Genomic DNA, 22,714 nt, shown 5'->3' with positions numbered 1-22,714 from the left:
CCCTACAAGGGAACGAATAGGGGGTGGGATCTTGAATAAGGTCACCAGAGGTTGTGTCAAGCTTAATGGTTGAGGAAGGAGTGGAACAAGGCTTGGCATCAAACATTTTTGTTTTGGTAAGGAGATCTGTGATGTATTTTGTTTGGGAGAGAAAGATAGAAGTGGGTGTACGATGGGCCTCAATGCCAAGAAAGTAATGAAGATTGCCAAGGTTTTTTCATAGAGAACTTGGAATGAAGGGTGTTGATGAGGTGAGTACATGATGTTGATGAATTTCCTGTGATGAGGATATCATCAACATAGACTAGAATGATAGTGAGATATGCATCAGCTTTGATGAATAAGGAAGAGTCAGCAGTGGAGGAATGAAAGCCAAGACACAACAAGCAATGGTAGAGCTCCTCATACCTAGCTCTAGGAGCTTGCTTCAGCCCATAAAGTGATCTATTGAGTTTTCATACATGGTGCGGCCTGTGGGGATCTTTAAAACCTAGAGGCTGTGCATAAAAACAGTTTCTGTTAGTGAACCATGAAGAAAGGCATTTGACATGTCTAGTTGGGTGACAGGCCAGTCAAATTGAACTACGAGAGAAAGCACAAAACGGATGGTATTTGTAAATCCCAGACTTGGACCGGGTTTGTATAGGGTGGGTGTTTAGGGGATGAGAGGTGTGAAGAGAGGGGGAGGCGGTTGGATTGGAGAGATGGGCAGATTAGTGACTAAATGGTGGTCAAGAGAAGATGACGAGCTTGAGGTTGATGAGGATGAGTGAGTAGTATTTGAGGAAGATGGTGTACTGTTAGGAATATGATGAGATATTTGGATAAGTGGAGGAGAGTTTAGAGGAGGTAAGGGGTTGTTTGGGGGATAAGTTTGTGGTGGGGAAGTAAAGAGAGGTGGGGGAGATAAGAACACCATTGGTGATGTAAGAATGATAGTGCTGGTAGGTTTGGGAGAGTGATGATGAAAAGGACTTCAAACAAAGGATACAGGTCATGCTTAGAGCCCAACTACAGAGCAAAGTCTTCATGAAATGATAATCTGGTTGACAATTAAAGAGTTTTTGAAGAGGTGAGACTTTGTTTAAAACAGATGACGGCATTCTATTAATTAGATATACGCCATCGTCATGAGCTATTTCAACCCAATAGCTAAGAGGAAGATTTGATTGAGCAAAAAGTGTTCGAGTGAGATCAATAATATGCCTTTGCTTTCGTTCAACTAAACTGTTTTGCTGTGGAGTATGTGGCCAAGAAAATTGTTGGGAAATGCCATGTGAGTTAAGAAAGTTTTTGAAAACATGGCTGGTGAATTCTCCACCATTATCACTTCTAAGAGTGCATATTTTATGTTTGAAAAGTTTTTCAACTTGTAGCTTAAAAATATGAAATGCTTTTAATGTGTCTCGCTTTGCTTTGAAGAGGATATAACCAAGAGAAACGTGACCAATCATCCACAAAAATGTTGTAACCAGAAAAGAAGGCACTGTGGGGAGGGCCCCAAGGTGAATGTGATATAACTGAAGTCGAAACTGAGAATTATATTTAGAATGAGAAAAAGGTAATTGTTTGTGTTTCCTAGAGAGCAATCTAAGCAGAATGGAAGATGGGAGAGTTTGCCTTGAACATGAAGCTTGTTGGATGAGAGAATGTGATGAAGAACATTTGCATTGGGATGGCCAAGACATTTGTGCCAAAGAGAAGAGGATGCAGTTGTGGTGCTGAGACAGAAAAGAGAAGGCTTGCTTTTGGAGAAGTGGATGGGGTAGAGACTTCCTTCAGGTAGGGCCTTGAAAAATTATTTTCCCCGAGAGATGACCCTTAATGATACATGAGAAAGGGGTGAAGGTTAAATCACATAGATTATCATTTGTAAACTTATAAACAGAGAGTAAATTATGTGTAGCATTGGGAGTATGAAGAATGTTTTGCATATAAAAGATGGAGGTTGGAGAGTAAAGAGTGGCATTACCAGTGTTCTGAATAGCTAAGATGTCACCATTGGCGACATTGACTTTCTCTGGACCAGTGTATTTAGAAAGAATAGGAGGTTGCTAAGGTTATTAGTGATGTGATTTGTGGCTCCGGAATCAGCATACTAAGTAAGAGAAGAAGATGGGTATATGGAGGTGTATGAGGCAAATGGGTAAGAAGGAGTTGTGGAGTGGGAAGGTGAAAGGTTGGGAGAGGGAAAGTGGCCTTGATAGGAGCTGTTAAGACGATTTTTGCATGTGAGAGCCCCATGGCCTGGTTTGTTGTAGATTTGGCAAACAATTCTTGGAGTGGAATAATTGTTTGGAAGAAAAAATGATCGAGTGAGGTTAAGATTATGGTTAGGGTTAGGATGGGATGTGCGTTGAGGTCTAGAAAAACGAAATGGGTGTTGAGGGTTGCGAGAGTTTGGATTTGGGTTAGGATGAGAAGAGTTGGAAAAGGAGCGAGCTTGGTTGGAATAACAATTGTTGGAGTTGGTTTTAGAAAGGTGAGGTTGTGAGGAAAGGGATGTTTGAAAGGCATGAGATGTGGGCTCAGAGAAGGAGCCGAGTCTTGAGCTAAAGGCAAATTATTCACTCAAAAGAAGGGCATGAAGCTCTTCAGAGGTAATGGGTTCATATCGAACCCTGATGGAGGTGGCAAAGGAATCATAATCAGATGGGAGACCATTTAAGACATGTGCCACAAAGTCTATGTCATCTAAAGGGGAGCCAGCTGCAGCTAGGCTATCAGCTGTGCCTTTCACTTGAAGTGGATGAACCAACAGTATAAGGGAGGATATTTTCAGAAAGAGATGAATTTATCCAGATTTTGCAATGACGGTCTTGTTTCATCCATTGGACAAACTCAGGATTTGTAGTGGAAGTGAGTGAGCCTTCTTGAATGGGTAGATATTGAGGAGGACAAGGCTCAGATCCATCAATGATAGACAACATGTCATAGCTTTGTAGGACTGGGAGGAAGAGTTCCTTCCATAAGTAGTTTTCTCGGGATAATTTTACGAGAACAAGGGAAGAAATGTTTTGGGTAACAACGGGTGGGTAGGAGGGAGAGGAGAAGCAAAGGAAGAGTAGGATGATGAGGACCCATGATGGTCAGAAAATGGATTGATAGTGTCTTGTGGGGGGGGCGGGGGTCCATAGATGAGAGAAAAGGAAAAACTTTAGAAAAGGGTGAAAAATGATGCTGGGAGGAAAGGAGAGAACCAAAAGAGTAGGAGAATAACTGTTGGGTATTAGGGCACTGATACCACGTTAGAAATTACACTAGAAGGGATATATTCCTTTATGGAGACAAGAAAGAAGGACTGAAGTTTTCAGAAAAAGGAAGAAGATTGCTCAGCTAGAATTTTATATTCATTGTCTCAGTCTTTCTCTTTACATATTGTGTACATTTATAATGTGTGTATATTTGTCCTATACAAGAAGTCTCTAGAATAAGTATACATAAATGGAATATGCTATATTCATCCCTATTCTCTCAACGTTAGCATGAGTGAGCTGGCTCTTTAGTCTTCAAATGAGCTGTAGTGCACAGCTGCTGGGTGTCTTGAGTAGTTTGCTCTTTTTTCTTGGGCTGTTGGGTGTCTTGTGAATGTATTACTTTATCAATGCTCACCCCTAGAAAATTGGATGAAAGTGTAAAACTTTGTCAGCATGTGCTAAATTGATCCTTTAAAATAATCTGAGGGGTAAATTGGCTGAAAAATTAATTCATGTGTTAAACTCTATAGTCAATAGTCATGATAGTTGAGGGTGTTATTTGGTAGTTTACCCTATATATCAGCTTCTTTTTACTGTTGATTGTAAACTTGTTTTTTGTATTCTCGCGTCAGTGCTAAGCAAAGTGGAATAAAACAAAAGCCATTGTGTTATTTGGTAGTTTACCCTATATATCAGCTTCCTTTTACTGTTGATTGTAAACTTGTTTTTTGTATTCTCGCGTCAGTGCTAAGCAAAGTGGAATAAAACAGAAGCCATTGTATATATATATATATATATATATATATATATATCAGAAGTTGGGGAATTCAGTTGAGTAAGTAATAATTATGGATGAGGAGAATGAGGTGAAGAAGCCTTCTGAAGTTGCAGATAGAAGCTTAATAGACTTGGTCTTCTCTTGGTCTCTGAGGAATGTTCTCGACAGAGATCTTTACAAACACCAGGTTTTCTTTCCAGTTATTTATCTCCTCGTGCATATCTAGCTAGTGTGTTGTCAACTTTCCTTTCATCTCATTTTATAAATAATTTATATTGGTAAATGCATGAGTTTTCAGTTTATATATGCATGAGTTTATCAGACCAAAAAAAAATTGCATGAGTTTATATATATAAAATAACTGCCATTAGCTTTTATTTACTTCTTTCAATCTTTTTCTTTGGATTATATCTAAATTAGTGGCAAATTAGCTCATAATTATATATGCGTGTACCAAAATTCACTTGCAGGTGACCGAAATTCCAAAGACATTTTCGACAGTGGCGAGTTACATGAAGTCATTCATTCCTTCACTTATTGAGGAAACACATGCTGATTTACTCTCAAGCATGATGGCTATTTCGGAGGCACCTATTTGTGAGATTCTGACGGTTGAAACTTCTAACCATCATAAGGCTCCCAAAGACTTGTTCTATGAAATTAAAGTTAGGAAGACGAGAGAAACCAAAATTAATGCAGGAAAATATGAGCCACAGGTTGGAGATATCTTTGCCTTGACTAATATTAGACCAAAATGCATTGATGATTTGAACAGGCCGGGAAATTTCTATCTTATTGCATATGTTCTCGGATCAAAAGATGACAGCTCAGACAAGATCCCAATACTCTCATCAAAGCCTATGAGTGGAGAAGGATACTGTTGTGCCCCGGAAATTAAACTGCCCCAAATAAACAACGAATTGACCCATGTCAATTTTGGTTCAAACAGATTCAAGCAAATACAGAGCAAGAGAGAAACACTGTTTGCTGTCCATTTGATGAACATGATCACAAATGTTCGTGTATGGAACGCATTGAACTCAGAACAGGCAAACACAAATATAATTAAGAATGTGCTGAAAGTGCAACCCACTTCACCAGATGTATTTTTCTGTACTCTTATCCTTAAACTCAAAATCCTGCACACTGAACCTTGTTCATGTTTTTGCATAAAAATCTTATTTGATTGGATTGTCAACCATGTTTAATTGTCAATTAACTCTTAAAGCAAATAGTCTATCCCTCGATAATCCGGTTATGTTTGTTTTACCTGCCAAGCTATTATTTGACTATTTTCACATACCTCACTAATCCATTTCATGTTTGTTTCTTATAGGGTGAGAATTCTTGCACAATTTGTTTTTCCAAACAAATATACTCCCTTGCCCTTTCTAGAAAATGGTCCAAAATGTGCTCTGATCTAAATGATTCCCAAAAGGCTGCAGTTTTAAACTGTATCAGTTTGAGCAATTGTCATCACCATAATGCCATAAAACTAATATGGGGGCCTCCAGGAACTGGAAAAACCAAGACTGTCGGTATGTCACTCTTTACCCTCTTTAAGCTGAAGTGCAGAACACTAACATGTGCTCCAACCAATACTGCTGTGTTAGAAGTTACGGCCGAGACTCCTGAGGTTGGTTAATCAGTCTCTTAATTATGGAAAGCATGGACTAGGAGATATAATTCTATTTGGGAATGGGGATCGGATGAAGATCGATAAGTATAACGACCTTTTTGAAGTATTTCTTGATACTCGTCTTGATATTCTGTCTAAGTGTCTTGCCCCTTTGTCTGGTTGGAAACACTGGTTAGAATCCCTGATAGGTCTACTTGAGGATCCACAGCTACACTACATGTTGTATGTAAAGCGAAAGAGGGAAAAACACAATAAGGATGATGACCAAGATGATAACTCAACAAGTGATGATGAGAATCATCTTTTGACGTTTGATGAGTTTGTGAAGAAAAAAATTGTGTACTTTAGTGAGCAGCTGGAAACTTGTATGGTAAACATGTACACCCACTTGCCAACGTCTTGCATTTCACTTGAGGTTGTGAAGGACATGATTACAGTTTTGGATTTGCTTACGTTGATTAAATCTATAATGTATTGGGCTAGTGTTGCTAATCATAGGTTACGATTACTTCTTGAAGAATATTGCACTCAAATTCTTAAGTCCCTTCGTGCATTTTCTGTTCCAAATTTGAATGACCGACAAACAATAAGAAATTTGTGCTTGGCAAATGCTTGTTTAATATTTTGTACTGCGTCAAGCTCTGCAAAATTGCACACTAAAGGAATGGCACCTCTGGAAATGTTAGTGATTGATGACGCGGCTCAGCTGAAAGAATGTGAATCAGCAATTCCTTTGCAACTACCTGGTCTTCGCCATGCTATTCTCGTAGGAGATGAGAGGCAACTCCCTCCTATGGTTAAAAGCAAGGTTTTCTTGTCATCCTTTGTGTTCTATAGTTTTCCAAATAATGACAAGCTTGTCTCCCCCAAAAAAACACACACACAATATATATAATATTATCTTTACGTCATAGCAAATGAACTTGTTAGATCTCTGAGAACGCTGAATTTGGAAGAAGTTTGTTCGAAAGACTTGTACTGTTAGGCCACAAGAAGCTCCTTCTCAATGTCCAGTATAGGATGCATCCTTCGATCAGCATGTTTCCGAAACAGGAGTTTTACAACAATCAGATATTAGATGGTCCAAATGTCAACCAAGTTAGCTATGCCAAGTCCTTTATTGACGGCAGAATGTACGGGCCGTACTCCTTTATAAATGTAGCCAATGGAAAAGAAGAATTTGATCGTGGGCATAGTCTGAAAAACATGGTTGAGGTTGCCGTGGTATATGATGTTGTGAAAAATAATAGTTTCCCTCTTTCCGTAAAGCCAAATACAAAATATTTATATTATAAATAACATATAAACAAATTGAAAAGCTTTGAAGGTATAATGAAATTGAAGAAAACAAAATAATAGGGAAATAAAAGGAAAATAAATAATAGGTAAGAAGGTGAGTTTGGTACGGTGAAGCACGTCAAAGACGCTGTCCTAAAGCCTTTGTAGCCTCCCTACGTGCAGGTACTTGACGGTCTACAAGACTCCAAGATACGACCCCTTGTACACAAACTCAAGATCCACTATGAGCACGTTCATAGACAGATATAGGTATCCAAGTCACATAACCATTGCCCAAAATAATAATAATATAAAGTAAAGAATATATGTAAAAGTAGAAAAAGAAAGAATTAGTTTGTGGTGGTGATTGTGGTATGTGATATTCTAACAGTGTATTGTGTTTTTGTGTGTATTTTGTGTGAAGGAGGAGTGGCCTTTTATAGGCATCCAAAACCATGTAACCTTCACCGACCATAAAAGTTCACCAATCAAAAAATTAAGGCATTCACCAACCAGAAATAAAACCTGAATATTAAATATTTATAACCCCCACAATAAATAAAATAAAACAGCCAAAATAATTAAATAAATAAAATGGTTAAATTTTTAAAACCTTTTAAAATTCCAACAATCCCCCACAAGGTTTTCAAAATTTTACCATGACGAAAAACCAGTGAAAAATATATAATATATATGGGCAATATAATACTATGTAATAGGTGTAGGTGCCTTCCGGGCTTGAACCTACACTTAGTGATGATAGTCTCCATTTGAGGAACCTGAGTGTACACAGTATTGAACTCGGCCCCTTTGACCAAACTTCAACATATCCCACACATAGTATTAGTTGAGACTTGGATGCGGGGTAGCGCTATTTATGGCCATGCGCTAATCTTGATTCTCATGAGAGTTACTAGAGAATAGCCCAATTCTCATAGTCGCGGCCTCACGACGTCTCTCACTTAGGTGAGTTCTCCAAGAGTACATGTGACCCGTACCCTGCGGGAGTTTGCCCGCCTCGAAACTCATTCAGGGATAAATCCCTTCCTAACGTCACATAAAATAGCACTTTTGCCTTAGGGATGAGCAGAAGAATATCTCAAGGATATCTCCTCAGTTTTATGAGTGCTATATGAGTCACGCAGTATGGATTGTTTCTACCACATTGAACTTCCTTCATGGGATCTCCAATCACAGAAGTTGGGTTACCTCCCTAGGTGACTCCCTTATGGGCTTAAGCACATCCCCCTCGACATTTTGCATTAATAGCCTCCTCCACGAGGCATGCATATTAAGACTAGCCTTCACAAGGCATATATAATGTAGGTCATGTCTTTGTTCTCCATTTTTGCGCGCTTTAAACCTGCATGTTATTAAAATATTTCCTACACAATCTTGCACACAAATAATTAGTAGATTTCACCTCAGTATAATTGGAAATTAAATATGCATTGGTATACAGTTAAATATAACGGAAATACATCATACATTAAATCTTTTGATCAAGAGTACCTCTCAAGTCCGTGAAACTTTGAGTACACCTGCTACCACTTATGAACAACAATATAACAATTAATTCATTAAATAAATTTATTTATAAGCACTGAGTATTTCAGGATACCCTTACTCCCTTTTGTGCACTCCAAATGGCTGAAATCATGATCACATATCCAAGTTGAAATTGTATCTTGTCGATTCTCAATATGAATCTATAAGACAATAAGAAGTCTCTACCAAAATTTTATGCCAAAATCATCATTAGTTGCAAATATTTTCGTATCAAATTGAAGATAAATTAGTCTCATAATAAACTTGCATAATGAAACAAATTTCATATAGACATAGTATGTTTGCCAATAAAATATAAAAAGTATTATGTCACTAAATGAATCTTTCCCATGAGAGCATAAAGAAATTAAAAACACACAAAAAATTATGGGAAAGAGAGAAGGAAAAGCCAACATAAATGAATCTAATATTTTCCAGCAAAATTGCTTAATGTTAGTAACAAATGAAATTACAGTATTAAAGTTCCCCTTTAAGAAAATTCAACTTCCACAAATTGGTCCACACGTTTTAAAATAAAATATTAATAATTATCAAAACGCAAATAACGTAAGCATTTGAGCGCTAATTAAAATAGAATAAATCTGAATAAAGGAGATATGAAAACTTATATAATAAATGTACAAAATAAAGAGGTAATCAAAACCACTCAAAATTTGGAAAATTACATTCAACATAAAATAAGTATTGAGATTAAATTTTGTGTTTGAAATACCCACATAGTTAAGGAAAAACTCAACCCCCACAAATTAGGGAATTCTCAAAATATATGAAGACTGTACCAAAATTTATTTAATTTTAAAATTATAAGATATGTACTCATGGTTATCTTGATAGTCATTGTAAACATAAAAACCATCAAAATTAATACCACTTAGAGTGATATAATTTATTATTTCATTTCAGTTTTCTGAGGAGGATTTCACAATGTATACTTCATGACAATTAACTCAAAGTGTCAGCTGTCAACACTTCACAATCAAAAGAATATTAATTCACTCAATATATTTGTATCAAGATTAACTCAAGTAACTAATACGAAGGATTGCACAATCGAATATATACTATAAAAAAATGCTTCGTTTTTCTCCCAAATTTAAAGCAATGACAGCCAGCAAAATAAAGAATAATTAAGCTCAATAAAAGTTGCAATAATATCACATAAACTCTCTGCACGTTTCGCAAAAATTGATATCTATAAATGAAAATAAAGAATCAATATAAAATTGAAAACACAGATAGGTCAGAACTAAAACTGACACAAAAAACTATAAAGATAATGTATAGAAACCCAACATTAAAAAAAATAATTGCAAACAATAAACTTTACGGCCAAGAATATATTATAATTGCTTCTCACGTTGATATGAAGGATTTCCAAAAGTAAAGCAGACCTTTTTGGCAATTGAGAACAATAAAACGATTTTAAAAAAAACGATTATAAAGGACCATTATATAAAGGAAGATTGATGGCAACCAAAATGAATGAAACGTGCTTTGAAATTTCAATGGTCATTAATTAGCTTTTGAATGCTATTAACATTATTAAGATTCTGAAATGTATTTTAAAAACAGACACACCACATAAAATAATAATACTTTGAACTATAATAATAATACCAAATAAATTAGTCTGTAGGTTTTTATTTTCAAACACTAGCAGTAATTTCCCAAACGTTAGCGACAAATTATAAACATATAAAAGTACCAACAATATTTAAAGCAGTTGAAATTGTATAGACAACATGAAAGCTTCAAACTGAATCTACCCAAAATAAATCGTAATTTTCATTTTGAAAATCCAATACGAATGCAAAAGCTTCCGTCAAAGAGTTAAAAGATATTAAAGCTAGCAATACGGGAAGAAAACAACTTTAACATACAAAGGCTTTAGATTGTTGTGAAAAATAATAGTTTCCCTCTTTCCGTAAAGCCAAATACAAAATATTTATATTATAAATAACATATAAACAAATTGAAAAGCTTTGAAGGTATAATGAAATTGAAGAAAACAAAATAATAGGGAAATAAAAGGAAAATAAATAATAGGTAAGAAGGTGAGTTTGAGTGCGGTGAAGCACGCCAAAGACGCATCCTAAAGCCTTTGTAGCCTCCTACGTGCAGTCATTGACGGTCTACAAGACTCAAGATACGACCCTTGTACACAAACTCAAGATCCACTATGAGCACGTTCATGACAGATATAGGTATCCAAGTCACAGAACCATTGCCCAAAATAATAATAATATAAAGTAAAGAATATATGTAAAAGTAGAAAAAGAAAGAATTAGTTTGTGGTGGTGATTGTGGTATGTGATATTCTAACAGTGTATTGTGTTTTTGTGTGTATTTTGTGTGAAGGAGGAGTGGCCTTTTATAGGCATCCAAAACCATGTAACCTTCACCGACCATAAAAGTTCACCAACCAAAAAATTAAGGCATTCACCAACCAGAAATAAAACCTGAATATTAAATATTTATAACCCCCACAATAAATAAAATAAAACAGCCAAAATAATTAAATAAATAAAATGGTTAAATTTTTAAAACCTTTTAAAATTCCAACATATGAGATTGTTTCAAGCCTTTACAAAGGTAATTACTGTCCTAAGCTAGTTGTTGTAAGAATATGCTGCTCCTGCTTGAGAAGGTTTTAGCTCAATTTTTCATTTTTGTAACTTTTCTTTGTTCGCCGCAGAATTTACTCGAACAAAAAAGAAGGTTAGTGTTGGGGTAATATCGCCTTACAATGCTCAAGTTAATGCAATTCAATTGAGAGTCAGAAACTACAGCGAAGTTTCTGGCACAGATTTCTCTGTACGTGTGCGATCTGTTGATGGATTCCAAGGTGGTGAAGAGGATGTTATAATTATCTCCACTGTCAGATGTAACTGGAATGGATCTGTAGGTTTCCTCTCCGATTGTCAACGAGCAAATGTGGTGCTAACTCGTGCGAGGTATTACTGTTACATTGTAGCTTGCTCATGTTGTTGATTACATGTTTTGTCTGAATTATTGGTAGTTTTGATGAAGTTAATTTTTTGTAGTTGTGTTGGTGTAGGTATTGCCTTTGGATATTGGGGAACGAAGCCACATTGACAAACAGTAACTCAATTTGGAAGAAGATAATTCTTGATGCGAAGAAACGTGATTGTTTCTATAATGCTGATGATGACAAGAACTTGGCTCAGGCTATTGCAGCAGCACGTCTAGAGCTTAACCAAACAGTGTGTGCAGCAGCAGGAGCAGAGCAATTTACCTGATGTAGAAGAAGCATGTTTCTGTTGGTCTTTAATTTCTTGATGCAGCAATTCAGTGAAACAATTATCGAAATATATGAACCATTTTTTATTACTTGATAGCTTCCGTTGGTGTTTTTTTTTGGTTGAAAGTTCCTTCTATTCTTGATTGTGGCTGTTCTTCATTCATGGATCCTCTTTTATTCTTGTGAAGTCCTATTTTTCTTCTTGTGAAACCCTGAACCCTTTCATTTTGAAGAACTTAAAGCAATTATAAACAAGCTCAAAAGTTAGTGCATATCCAATCGCTAAATTTTGGTTCATTAAAAATGTAAATCCAGCATGCGGCTGATCCCAATTTTTATAGTTGCCCAACATAAAGAAACCTATTTCAAACAATTATACTACCAAAGCTCCTGCAATCTAAAAACCCACTACCTAAATCCATTGACAAAACAAACCCATATCTCAAAGATGTGCAGCATGCATCAATCAATATCAAGAAAAAATTGGAATCATGGCCTATTTTATATAGTTTAAGTTTTATTTTTTATTTTTTATTATAAGCGATTACGAGAGGGGGTTTACACAAATATTCATTGGGTGCTTGGGGGTTTCGAACATCTGTCAACATGGATGAATGTGGAAGGGCTCAACCAACTAAGCTATACCCGACTGACTATACAGTTGAAGTCCTTAATTTACCTGAAAAAAAGGTATGAAGAGTGAATTGATAATTAAGGAATAGTACAATATAAGAGTTTTATCAATAATAGCCAAAATTTATACCCCAATTTCATAAATGTCAGTTTTTATAAAAACTTTCAAATATAGCCAAAAACCTATTTAAATTAACACAAATACCCTCAAAATTAAACCAAATAACAAAAAACTTACAAATCAAATAACTCACAACTACGGTGGCCAAGCTTACTCACAACTATGGTGCCCAGTTATGGCTATGAACCCTAAACTCTACTTAAAAACTCAAAACCCCAATTTTATTTCAAGTTTGATGGACTTGACAAATTCAATCGCTTTTCTTTCTTCTCTCACCCTAAAACTAAAATACCATATTTTTCCAATCCTTTATCTGATGTTGAATAAAATGCTTATGCATTGTCGTATGTGATTTTTCCTTCTAATTTCAAACTGTATTAATATAATAATATCTCCCTTGCACTCTCTTAAATTAAATAAAATGAATTGTGTTTGTATTCTTTTGGAACATAAAAACCAACAGAAGGCAAATATTGTTGCGATTTTGCTGTGTTTCTCTTGATATGGGTTCCATTGTTTTTGGTTGAAGGTTTTTTATTATTAGAAAGGGGAAGTTTTAGATCTACAAAAGTCGAGCAAAAACAAAATGGGATTTTGAAGTTCTTCATGGTCAATCTTTGAGGTTCTATGTTTGAGTTTGTGGTGATAATTAAGAAGCATCATAATTGGGACTTTAATCTTCGTTTGTGGAAAAAAATTCCTCTTTTTGTTTTGTTGTTTTAGTAATATAGATAATGTGAAGAGGCTGGTTTTATGGGTAATTATATTTTAATTTTGAGGATATTTGTGTCAATTTAAGTGAATTTTTGGCTATATTTGAAAGTTTTTATAAAAATTGACATTTACGAAATTGGAGTGTAAATTTTGGCTATTATTGATAAAAACTCACAATATAAGGGGCAGAACGGCAGATAACACTTGGACTAAATATTATCCTCTCATTTGACCTTTTAAGCATTTGGTATAAAAATTAGGCCCAATTTCTTCTGGACTCTAACACATGTTGGGCCATATCCAAATGCTATAAATTTTTGAGTTCTAGGGTTTACTTGCGAAGCACCATTTGGGGGCCGCTACCGCTTGCAAAGAAGAGAGACATTTCAGCGGGAAGCCGCCATGGGTAGAGTCATCAGAGCTCAGCGTAAGGGTGCGGGGTCGGTCTTCAAGTCCCACACCCACCACCGTAAGGGTCCCGCCCGGTTCCGCAGCCTCGACTTCGGCGAGCGCAACGGCTACCTCAAGGGCGTCGTCACCGAGATCATCCACGACCCGGGTCGCGGAGCCCCGCTCGCCCGAGTCAGCTTCCGCCATCCTTTCCGATACAAGAAGCAGAACGAGCTCTTCGTCGCCGCTGAGGGCATCTACACTGGCCAGTTCATCTACTGTGGGAAGAAGGCCAATCTGGTTGTTGGCAATGTGTTGCCTCTCAGATCGATCCCGGAGGGAGCTGTCGTCTGCAACGTCGAGCACCATGTTGGTGACCGTGGAGTCCTTGCTAGGGCTTCTGGTGATTACGCTGTTGTTATCAGCCACAACCCTGATAACGATACCTCCAGGTCTCTCTCTCTCTCTCATCCTTCTGTTTTCGTTTGATAATTATATCCTAAGAACATTAATTAATAATTGTATCGTATTTGATGAAATGTAGTTTGCTTTCAATAATGAAGCATGAAATATGGCATTTTTATTGAAAATTCCCACTTGGGTATGTTCATTTACAGACTCGCAGTCTTAAGTAGCTAGTGTTTTGTCTCTTGGATTTTGTTGAATTAGCGGTGTGGCTCTGAACCAATATAATTAGTAGTAAGACTTTTGACTTGGGCTGGATTATATTTGAATTTTAGTAGGATTGGGTCTCAACCAACGTTTCATTTTATTTCAAGTGTGTGTTGTGTGCTTTTTCTTGTATTGAGATTATAATTGCTTTATATTCTTGTCTTCACTTTCTACCTGTGCAGGCTTTGGTTTATACTAATCCGATTTGATCATTCGATTTTCGACATCTATTACTGAATGTACTTTTCAATTTAGCTTGTCATTAGCTTCTCTGTTTTCTTGGTCAAGGTCTGCTGCGTTGGTTAGGGATTAACTCATTGTGTCTGTTTACATGTTCTTAACAGGATCAAGCTTCCTTCTGGTGCGAAGAAGATTGTGCCAAGTGGTTGCAGGGCAATGATTGGGCAGGTTGCTGGCGGTGGTAGGACTGAAAAGCCAATGCTCAAGGCTGGTAATGCATACCACAAATTCAGAGTGAAGAGGAACTGCTGGCCTAAGGTTCGTGGTGTGGCTATGAACCCAGTTGAGCATCCTCACGGAGGAGGTAACCACCAGCACATTGGACATGCAAGTACAGTCAGGCGTGATGCACCTCCTGGCCAGAAGGTCGGTCTCATTGCTGCAAGGAGAACAGGAAGACTTAGAGGACAAGCTGCTGCCACTGCCTCCAAGGCTGACAAGGCTTAAGATTAATCTTATATTTTTATGTTCTGATTTTGGACCGCAGAATCTTTTAAGAGTGCTCAACATCACCATTTTTCCTTCTCAAAGTTTGCTATTTTGGTACCGATTACTTCGTGTACAAGTTATCCGAGACTAGCGGGTTTATTTCGTGGTAGAAATTTTGTTTAGTTGATGGTCCTTTTCGATCTAAATTTTGCCAGTTCCATGGAAATTAAGCCGACCAGAAGAATTTATTGCAGACAAGGTTCATACAGAAAGGAAACATGAAATTTATTTGAAGTTATGTTGGAATTTATGGCCACAAAATTGAGTTAAGACGATTGTAGCTGTTACCCTATGAATTAAGATTTAATCACAATCTATTGAATTCTGTTCTCATTAGATACAAATTTGTAATGCATTGAAACAATCTCTGTTGGCCTTAGGCTTAACTAAACTGCTGTTTTATATTTTCCGTCTTCATTTTTTTCTTTTTACTTTTCTGGAGTGAATTTTCATTTGGGAGTTTCACTAAAACACCCAAAATGGGGGTTGAAATTATAAAAAAACCCAAGTACTATTTAAACATATAAACACACCCAAAACTCATCATTACACACACTCAAAACCTATTTATAAACACACTCAAAAAGTTGACTTTGGGGTTGATTTTGGGTGTGTTTCTATGTTTAAATAGTGCTTGGGTTTTTTTATAAATACATGTCTAGAATTGGGTTTATTTATAAATTTGTATTTTCATTTCTCACTTCCCGCGTAACAGAACTGTGACTTTAATAAAAGAAAAAAGCACTTTTTTTTTAGGGTCAAAAAATGAAAAAGCACTTGAGGCTGTCGCCTTCTTGGTCTTCTATATATTATATTCACTATTCCAAAATTCTTGTACCCGTTTGTTTTCTTCCTCTAAAAATAAATTTGCATAATATTTAATCGTTATTTTCCTTCCATTTTTTTTTAAAACATAAGTCATTACAAGTTGTTACTTTCCTCTTAGTTTAGTCCTTATCGCAGAAGTACTTGGCTACCAAGTTGTTGACGCACAGCAAAAGGAAATATGCAGCTGCTGGGAAGTTCTCTTTCACTGTACCCTTGTAGACTTTTTTGACCAAGTGGCAAGCCATGCTCTGCTTCCGTGGTAAGTAATTTACTATATATATACTTTGAAAGAAAATGATCTTAGACTAAGTAATTGACTTGCACTTGACTTGAAATTCCACAACTTACAAAGTAGTCATTGAGGATATCAAAGGATCAGTAAGCAGCTATGGATCATCAAGAGAGTAATGTGAAAAAGGGGGGCGTTGCCGGTAGAAGCTTAATCGATTCGGTCTTCTCTTGGTCTATGAAGGATGTTCTCAAAAAAAATCTTTACAAAAAACAGGTTTGTTTTCTGACAAATGCTTAATTTCTGTCATGTCATCATGTTTTCTGAGCAATGCTTAATTAGAAAACTAGCTACAATGGGATGAGTTATGCATGTCGATTTCGCTTTGGTTGTGTCAACTTACAGGTGGCGAAAATTCCTGGGACATTTTCGACCGTGACTAGTTACATGAAATCGTTCATTCCTTCACTTGTTGAGGAAACACATGCTGATTTACTCTCAAGCATGATGACTCTGTCACAGGCACCTACCTGTGAAATTCTGGCTGTTAGAACTTCTAAGGGTCATAAACCTCCCAAGGACTTGTTTTATGATATTATAATTAAGGGCAGGGGAGAAGCCAGAGGATCATATGAGCCGCAGGCTGGAGATCTTATTGCCTTGACTGATATCAGACCAAAATGCACCGATGATTTGAACAAGCCCAGAGATTCATATCTCATTGCGTATGTTCTTCGAGGCAGAGATAATAACCTCTCAATACTCTCATCAAAGCCTATCAATAAAGGAGGAAAAAAACTTCTTGCTGTCTATCTAATCAACATGATGACAAATGTTCGCGTATGGAGAGCTTTGAACTCAGAAGGGGCCAACACAAATTTAACAAAGAATGTGCTGCAAGTGCAACCCAATTCATCACAAGTAATTTTTTTCTTCTTGACTCTATCTTTACTTTAACATCATGCATGCACATTCATTAGGCCTTCTTCATGTTTTCGAAACAAGGATGATCTACTCTGATTGCATTGTTGACCATGCTTAGTTGCTAATTGATTCCCAAAGCCCCGAACAACAGGTTTATGTTTCTTTCTTACAGGGTGGGAATTCTTGTTCAATTTGCTTTTCAAAAGAAAAATGCTCTGCTGCCCTTTCAAATAGATGGCCCTCAATGGGCTCTGATCTAAATGATTCCCAAGAAGCTGCAGTTTTGAACTGTATCAGTTTGAGTAAATGTACTCACCAAAATACCATCCAACTAATATGGGGTCCTCCTGGGACTGGAAAAACCAAGACAGTTGCTATGTCACTTTTTTCCCTCTTGAAGTTGAAGTGCAGAACACTAACATGTGCTCCAACAAATATCGCTGTGTTAGAAGTGGCAGCGCGACTGCTGGGATTGGTTAATCAGTCTCTTGGTTGTGGAAAGTATGGACTTGGAGATATAATTCTGTTTGGGAATGGGGAGCGGATGAAGATCGATAATTATGATGACCTTGTTGAGGTATTTCTTGATTATCGTATTGAAATTCTGGCCGAGTGTTTTAACCCTCGGACTGGATGGAAACATTGGTTGGAATCAATGATAGGTTTGCTTGAGGATCCACAGGAAAAGTACTTGTTGTATTTGAAAGAAATAAGGGGAGGAAGATGCGATGAGGATGGCAAAGATAGCGATAATATTTTAACAACGATGAAGAGAGTGGTAATGACCGCAAGGAAGGGAGTTATAGTCAATGATAGCAACTCAACAAAGGATGATGAGGATGATTTTCTGACCTTAGAGGAGTTTGTGAAGGAAAAACTTAGTTCAATTGGTAAGGATCTGAAGATTTGCATGGTCAATTTGTACACCCACTTACCAACTTCTTGCATTTCACTGGAGGTTGTAAAGGCCATGATAAGAGCTTCGGATTTGCTCAGTTCTCTTAAAGCTTTACTGCAGGATGTTGGTTTTGCTAATGAAAGGTCACAATTAGTTCTAAAAGATTGTGTTCATACACTGATGTCGCTTCGTGAATTTTCTGTTCCTGATTTGAATGATGTGAAGAAAATAAGGACATTGTGCTTGGCAAATGCTTGTTTAATATTTTGCACCGCATCAAGCTGTGCTAAATTGAACAGAGAGAGAATGAGACCTCTAGAATTGCTAGTGATTGATGAAGCTGCTCAGCTTAAAGAATGCGAATCAGCAATTCCTTTACAACTACCTGGTCTTCGCCATGCTATTCTCGTAGGAGATGAGAAGCAACTCCCTGCTATGGTTAAAAGCAAGGTTTCCTTTTGCCCCTTGTGCTGTTTAGTTTTCAAAATTTGAAAAGCTTTTATGTTTATGTGAATTTTGAACAATGCAATTTTCAGATTTCTGAGAAGGCTGGTTTTGGAAGAAGTTTGTTCGGAAGACTTGTACAGTTGGGACATAAGAAGCACCTTCTCAATGTCCAGTACAGAATGCATCCATCAATCAGCTTATTCCCAAAAGGGGAGTTTTACAAGAACCGGATATCAGATGGTCCAAATGTCAAGCAAAGAAGCTATGAGCGGTCTTTTCTTTCAGGAAAAATGTATGGATCCTACTCCTTTATAGATATAGTCAATGGAAAAGAAGAATTCGATCGCTGGCATAGTCCAAAAAATATGGTTGAGGTTGCTGTGGTCTGTGAGATTGTGGCAAGCCTTTACAGAGGTAAGTTTTGCTGTAAGCTAGTGTAGATGTTCTTAGCTTTTTTGTAACTTTTTTTTTTAATGGACCACAGAATTTACTCGAACAAAGAAGAAGGTTAGTGTTGGGGTAATATCACCTTACAAAGCTCAAGTTAACGCAATTCAAGAGAGAGTCGGAGAATACAGTGAAGTTTCTGGCACTGACTTCTCTGTAAGTGTGCGAACTGTTGACGGCTTTCAAGGTGGTGAAGATGATGTGATAATTATCTCCACTGTCAGATGTAACGAGAAAGGATCAGTAGGTTTCGTCTCCAATCTTCAAAGAGCAAACGTTATGCTAACGCGTGCAAGGTACTTCTGTCATATTAGGGGTTTTACATGCAGCAGCTTGGATCTAGTTTCTGAATTTTTGATGGTTTTTGATGAACTTCATCAATTGTTTTATGTCTGTTAGGTACTGTCTTTGGATTTTGGGGAACGAAGCAACTTTGATCAGCAGTAACTCTATTTGGAAGAAGCTAATTCTTGATGCAAAGAAACGCAAATGTTTCTATAATGCTCATGAGGACAAGGACTTAGCTCAGGCCATTGCAGCAGCCCTCATGGAGCTTGGCCAACTACACATTCTACTTAATGCTGATTCTCTGCTGTTCAAAAACGCCAAATGGAAGGTATGCTGCTACATTTCCCTTTCGTTCGAGTTCTACATGGCACCTAAATTATCAAGGCTTTATAGACTTCACAAATCTCCTCTGTTACAAGTATAAATTATCCAGGGAGAGCTGAATAGGGGAACATGCCTTTTTAAAGGCAAATTCGTTCTGCGTTTAGATTCTGTGTTTTGCAGCATTTATTCTTCGTATATTAGTATCAGCATTAATCAATCTTCTTCTTGTATAGGTTTATTTCACCCAAAAATTTCAGAATTCCATGGAAAAGATTAAAGACACTGACATCCGTGGAGAAGTGGTTTCCTTATTAACAAAGCTCTCTGACGGCTGGCGCCAAACTTGCAAGGATAAAAGAGTTATAATTCATGGGGGGCTTTGTGGTCAGCTGTTAGAGAAGTATAAAGTGAAAGGGCAGCTGAATCTCATTTGGTCTGTAGATGTTCTTGAAGAGAACTCAGATTACGTCCAGGTTATGAAGATTTGGGATGTTCTTCCAGTTTCTGATACTTCCGAATTTGCGGAGCGGCTTCAGATCATATTTCGTAGTTATACAGCTGATAAGATGAACCTCTGCCTACTCAGATGTGTTGAGGGGTACGTATGCACTCACTTTTGATTTTTCTTGTGAATTTATTCATTTTGTACATATAGAAAATTAGCAAAAGTTAAAGTTGTAGATAATAGAACAGTACATTTATGCTGATTAAAAGGTTTCTATAGACATGGCTTGAATCATCCATCCATTGTTTCTCAATTGGTACAGAGATAAAGTTGTTCCGATGAGATCCCCGGTAGATTCGAGCAATTCCCGTGAGGCTGATCCTGTGGAGATTCTTTCAAAACCGTTATCTTCACTCAGTCTAACAGATGAGCCACAAACATAAAGTAGTGGGTGAGTGTTTACTCTGTACATCTTCCATATGACTACATGTTCTCAAGATTTTCACTCTCTCTTTCTAAATACAAGATATGTAAATTAACACAATTCTCTAATTTGGGCTCATTGATTGTTGCAATTAAGTACTGATTCTTTCATATAAATAATTATCAGAAAGAGTAGCATGTCCACAAGGTGGAGAAAGAAGGACACCGGGTTGAGGAGGTAATCAAGCTTTGCTTAGTTGAGGCACACAATTTCTAATTTCCTATCTTCTACCTACTTACCAGATAACATTGAAATGCTTCTCCATTTAAGCCATCTTTTCATAAATAAACTTTGGTATATTTTGACACAACTTTTGAAAACGGTGTGCAGCATAGCAGCAGCAGCAACAACGGAAGAATTAGAAGGTGTTGTACCTCCGTGAGATGTCATATATATCAAAGTTTTAGCCATTACCTGATATAGAGAAAGTAGAAATATGTTTATCTTTGATTACTTGATCAAACAATTTCTGAAATATATGAATGAAGAACCAATTATATTACTTTATAGCAAGCATCCATGGGTCCGTCCCCTTGTTATAAGGTGTTTAAGGCTCTAGTTTCTATCAACTTTGGTTCAAAACCCAAGAAAACAGGTACCGGAGCTAGAACAACGTCCACCAACCGTTCTCAATAATATAAAATCTCACAGAGTGAATTTCAAGCCTTGGATAACCTTGGACGACCACTCGTTGCCAATTTATTTTGCGTTAGATACTTAACACTGACCAATTCAAAACCCACAAGCCTAATTCAATCTAACAGGTGCCAAAGTTTTGAATTTCGTCAGCTAAAACTCTCCGTTCCTGAATCAAGGGGAAGAATATGTAAAAGGAGAGGGAAGTCCTTGCTCATGTGACAGCTCCAAAGACACTCCCTTAGCCCCTCTAACTTGTTCCACAAACCCCTCTGCTATCCAAAGTCGAATAAGTGTTTTTACACCGAATCAAATAATCTCCTGGAAAAATGCAACCAAGCTTAAGATGGTAGGGTAAATCATTGAAGCGTAGCCAATTTTTGGTTGACATGACAGCACTCAAAGCTACAATGCCTAGAGTTTTCCAGCAAGATCCCTGGCTTTGAGTTCAAAGCTCTGGTGGGTAAAATCTATTTGAACAGCTAGAGAAAGCTTTCATGCAAAATAGATCCCAAGCCTCACTCCTTTTGAGTGGCTGAACATGAAGAACAATGGGCATTTCTCACCCACAAACACATCTAAGCAGAGAGCATTTATAAAATTATATAAGCATATAAATATAATAGAAAGGAAAAGTAACGCCTACTTGCAATTGTTCATCAGTCATCACCATCCTCATGCTTCACATTCACAAGTGGCCCTGCCAACTGAGCATTCTTTTCTGCTACTTACATTACATTCCCATTCCCATTCGCATACTGCAAAAGAAATATCCAGCATTCATAATATTTAACTAAATTATAACAGACCTAGCTATATTAAACTTCCTACTTGTCCATGTGCAATAAACTGAACAAAATCATTTGCTGCAACAATGCCTTTAAATTTACAGAAAATGGATCTACAGAACCTCTTCTATGGGACACAGGAGCCAAAACCAGCTTGTTGAGGGAACAAATCCATGGATTTAAAGTCTCTAAGAGTTGTTGGCACATTCCTTGAATTTTCCAGAAATGGAAAGAAATTCATGGGTGGGGCATTCTGAAAAAACATCGCAGGTGTCCCTGTCCATGTAGCAGCATCAGCTCAATGAATCAAATACTATCTTAGGAACTAAATAAGAAAAATTCTAAAACCCTTTGGTGGACAGCTACTAGAAACAGAAATTTTAAGGGCAGATTAGAGATGGGTATTCTGAGTTCGATTTTGGGTTTTTGCGATTTTGGAGTTGGAACTTCAATTGAGCTTGTGATCGGGTATTGCCTCTTCATCTACTTCCAGCCAACTGATGTCATGGTCGACTCTATCTTCCTTTCTTCTTCTTCTCCAATTTCCTTCCTCTTCATTGATAGTTCTGCTTTTGTGATGGGATCTATCTAGCTGGGAGAGGAGGTAGTGGGTGTCTTGAGAAGTTTTTGGTGGGAGAGGAGGCTCGTGGGGGGAAAGAGAGAGAGAGAGACAGAGAGAGTGGTGGTGGTGGTGGTGGTGGTGAATAACATCTCTTCCTTGTTCCTGAATCCTGTCCTCCAACCACAATAGGTATTTCTGGTGAGATTCAATTTTAATTTTTAATTTTAATTTCTAATTTTAATAATAGTTTCCTTTAATTTTTAACTAGCACTCTATACACGCGCTTTCATGATTGTGAAAGGCTTTTTTTAAAAAAGAATTTAAATTTATTTTAGAATTAAAAAAGATATTTGGTTGTTGTGTTTCATAAAAATAAGATTCATTATCTGATTTTTCTTTTAAATTTAATTTTTTTAATATAAAAAATATGAA

General features: G+C 37.0%; 3 protein-coding genes and 1 long non-coding RNA gene across 8 annotated transcripts; 3 read left to right on the top strand and 1 right to left on the bottom strand.

The window, feature by feature from the left end:
- Positions 1-4,008: 4,008 nt before the first annotated feature.
- On the top strand, positions 4,009-11,812 carry LOC103322335 (helicase SEN1-like). The gene is given in 8 exon segments (XM_089047587.1): positions 4,009-4,162; positions 4,446-5,078; positions 5,312-5,602; positions 5,604-6,422; positions 6,545-6,847; positions 11,032-11,053; positions 11,157-11,415; positions 11,520-11,812. Coding segments are annotated over 8 exon segments (2,646 nt in total). The 5' UTR covers positions 4,009-4,045; the 3' UTR covers positions 11,722-11,812.
- Positions 11,813-13,525: 1,713 nt separating this feature from the next.
- LOC148920522 (large ribosomal subunit protein uL2x) lies at positions 13,526-15,128 on the top strand. Its single transcript, XM_089045063.1, has 2 exons — positions 13,526-14,033; positions 14,598-15,128. The coding sequence occupies exons 1-2, from the start codon at positions 13,594-13,596 to the stop codon at positions 14,938-14,940; spliced, it is 783 nt and encodes a 260-aa protein (XP_088901189.1). The 5' UTR covers positions 13,526-13,593; the 3' UTR covers positions 14,941-15,128.
- Positions 15,129-15,916: 788 nt separating this feature from the next.
- On the top strand, positions 15,917-20,803 carry LOC103322333 (putative helicase MAGATAMA 3). 4 transcript variants are annotated; one of them, XR_016123807.1, is made up of 11 exons: positions 15,917-16,069; positions 16,166-16,315; positions 16,445-16,960; positions 17,136-18,311; positions 18,398-18,722; positions 18,793-19,051; positions 19,155-19,371; positions 19,601-19,965; positions 20,135-20,263; positions 20,423-20,473; positions 20,627-20,803. XR_016123807.1 is itself a non-coding variant. In XM_089045062.1 (9 exons), exons 1-8 carry the CDS (start codon positions 16,199-16,201, stop codon positions 20,253-20,255), a joined length of 3,096 nt encoding a protein of 1,031 aa, XP_088901188.1. In that variant the 5' UTR covers positions 16,109-16,198; the 3' UTR covers positions 20,256-20,263; positions 20,423-20,803. The 4 variants fall into 4 exon arrangements, 2 of the variants coding, with proteins under 2 accessions (XP_088901188.1, XP_088901187.1); XR_016123806.1 differs by having other exon boundaries at positions 15,936-16,069; positions 16,163-16,315; XM_089045062.1 differs by lacking the exon at positions 15,917-16,069 and having other exon boundaries at positions 16,109-16,315; positions 20,423-20,803.
- LOC148920521 (uncharacterized) lies at positions 20,009-22,483 on the bottom strand. Of its 2 annotated transcripts, none has more exons than XR_016123810.1 (3): positions 21,843-22,483; positions 21,579-21,690; positions 20,009-21,467 (listed from the first exon to the last, which is right to left on the bottom strand). It is a non-coding gene; the product is annotated as an uncharacterized LOC148920521 (long non-coding RNA). The 2 variants fall into 2 exon arrangements; XR_016123809.1 differs by having other exon boundaries at positions 20,009-21,253; positions 21,843-22,482.
- Between the last annotated feature and the right edge of the window lie 231 nt (positions 22,484-22,714).

The sequence above is a fragment of the Prunus mume genome, linkage group LG2 (assembly GCF_029339155.1).
Source record: "Prunus mume cultivar Tortuosa linkage group LG2, ASM2933915v1, whole genome shotgun sequence".
Lineage (NCBI taxonomy): Eukaryota > Viridiplantae > Streptophyta > Magnoliopsida > Rosales > Rosaceae > Prunus > Prunus mume.
Note: the sequence above shows the minus strand (reverse complement) of the source record. Positions and strands in the feature narration are given on the sequence as shown.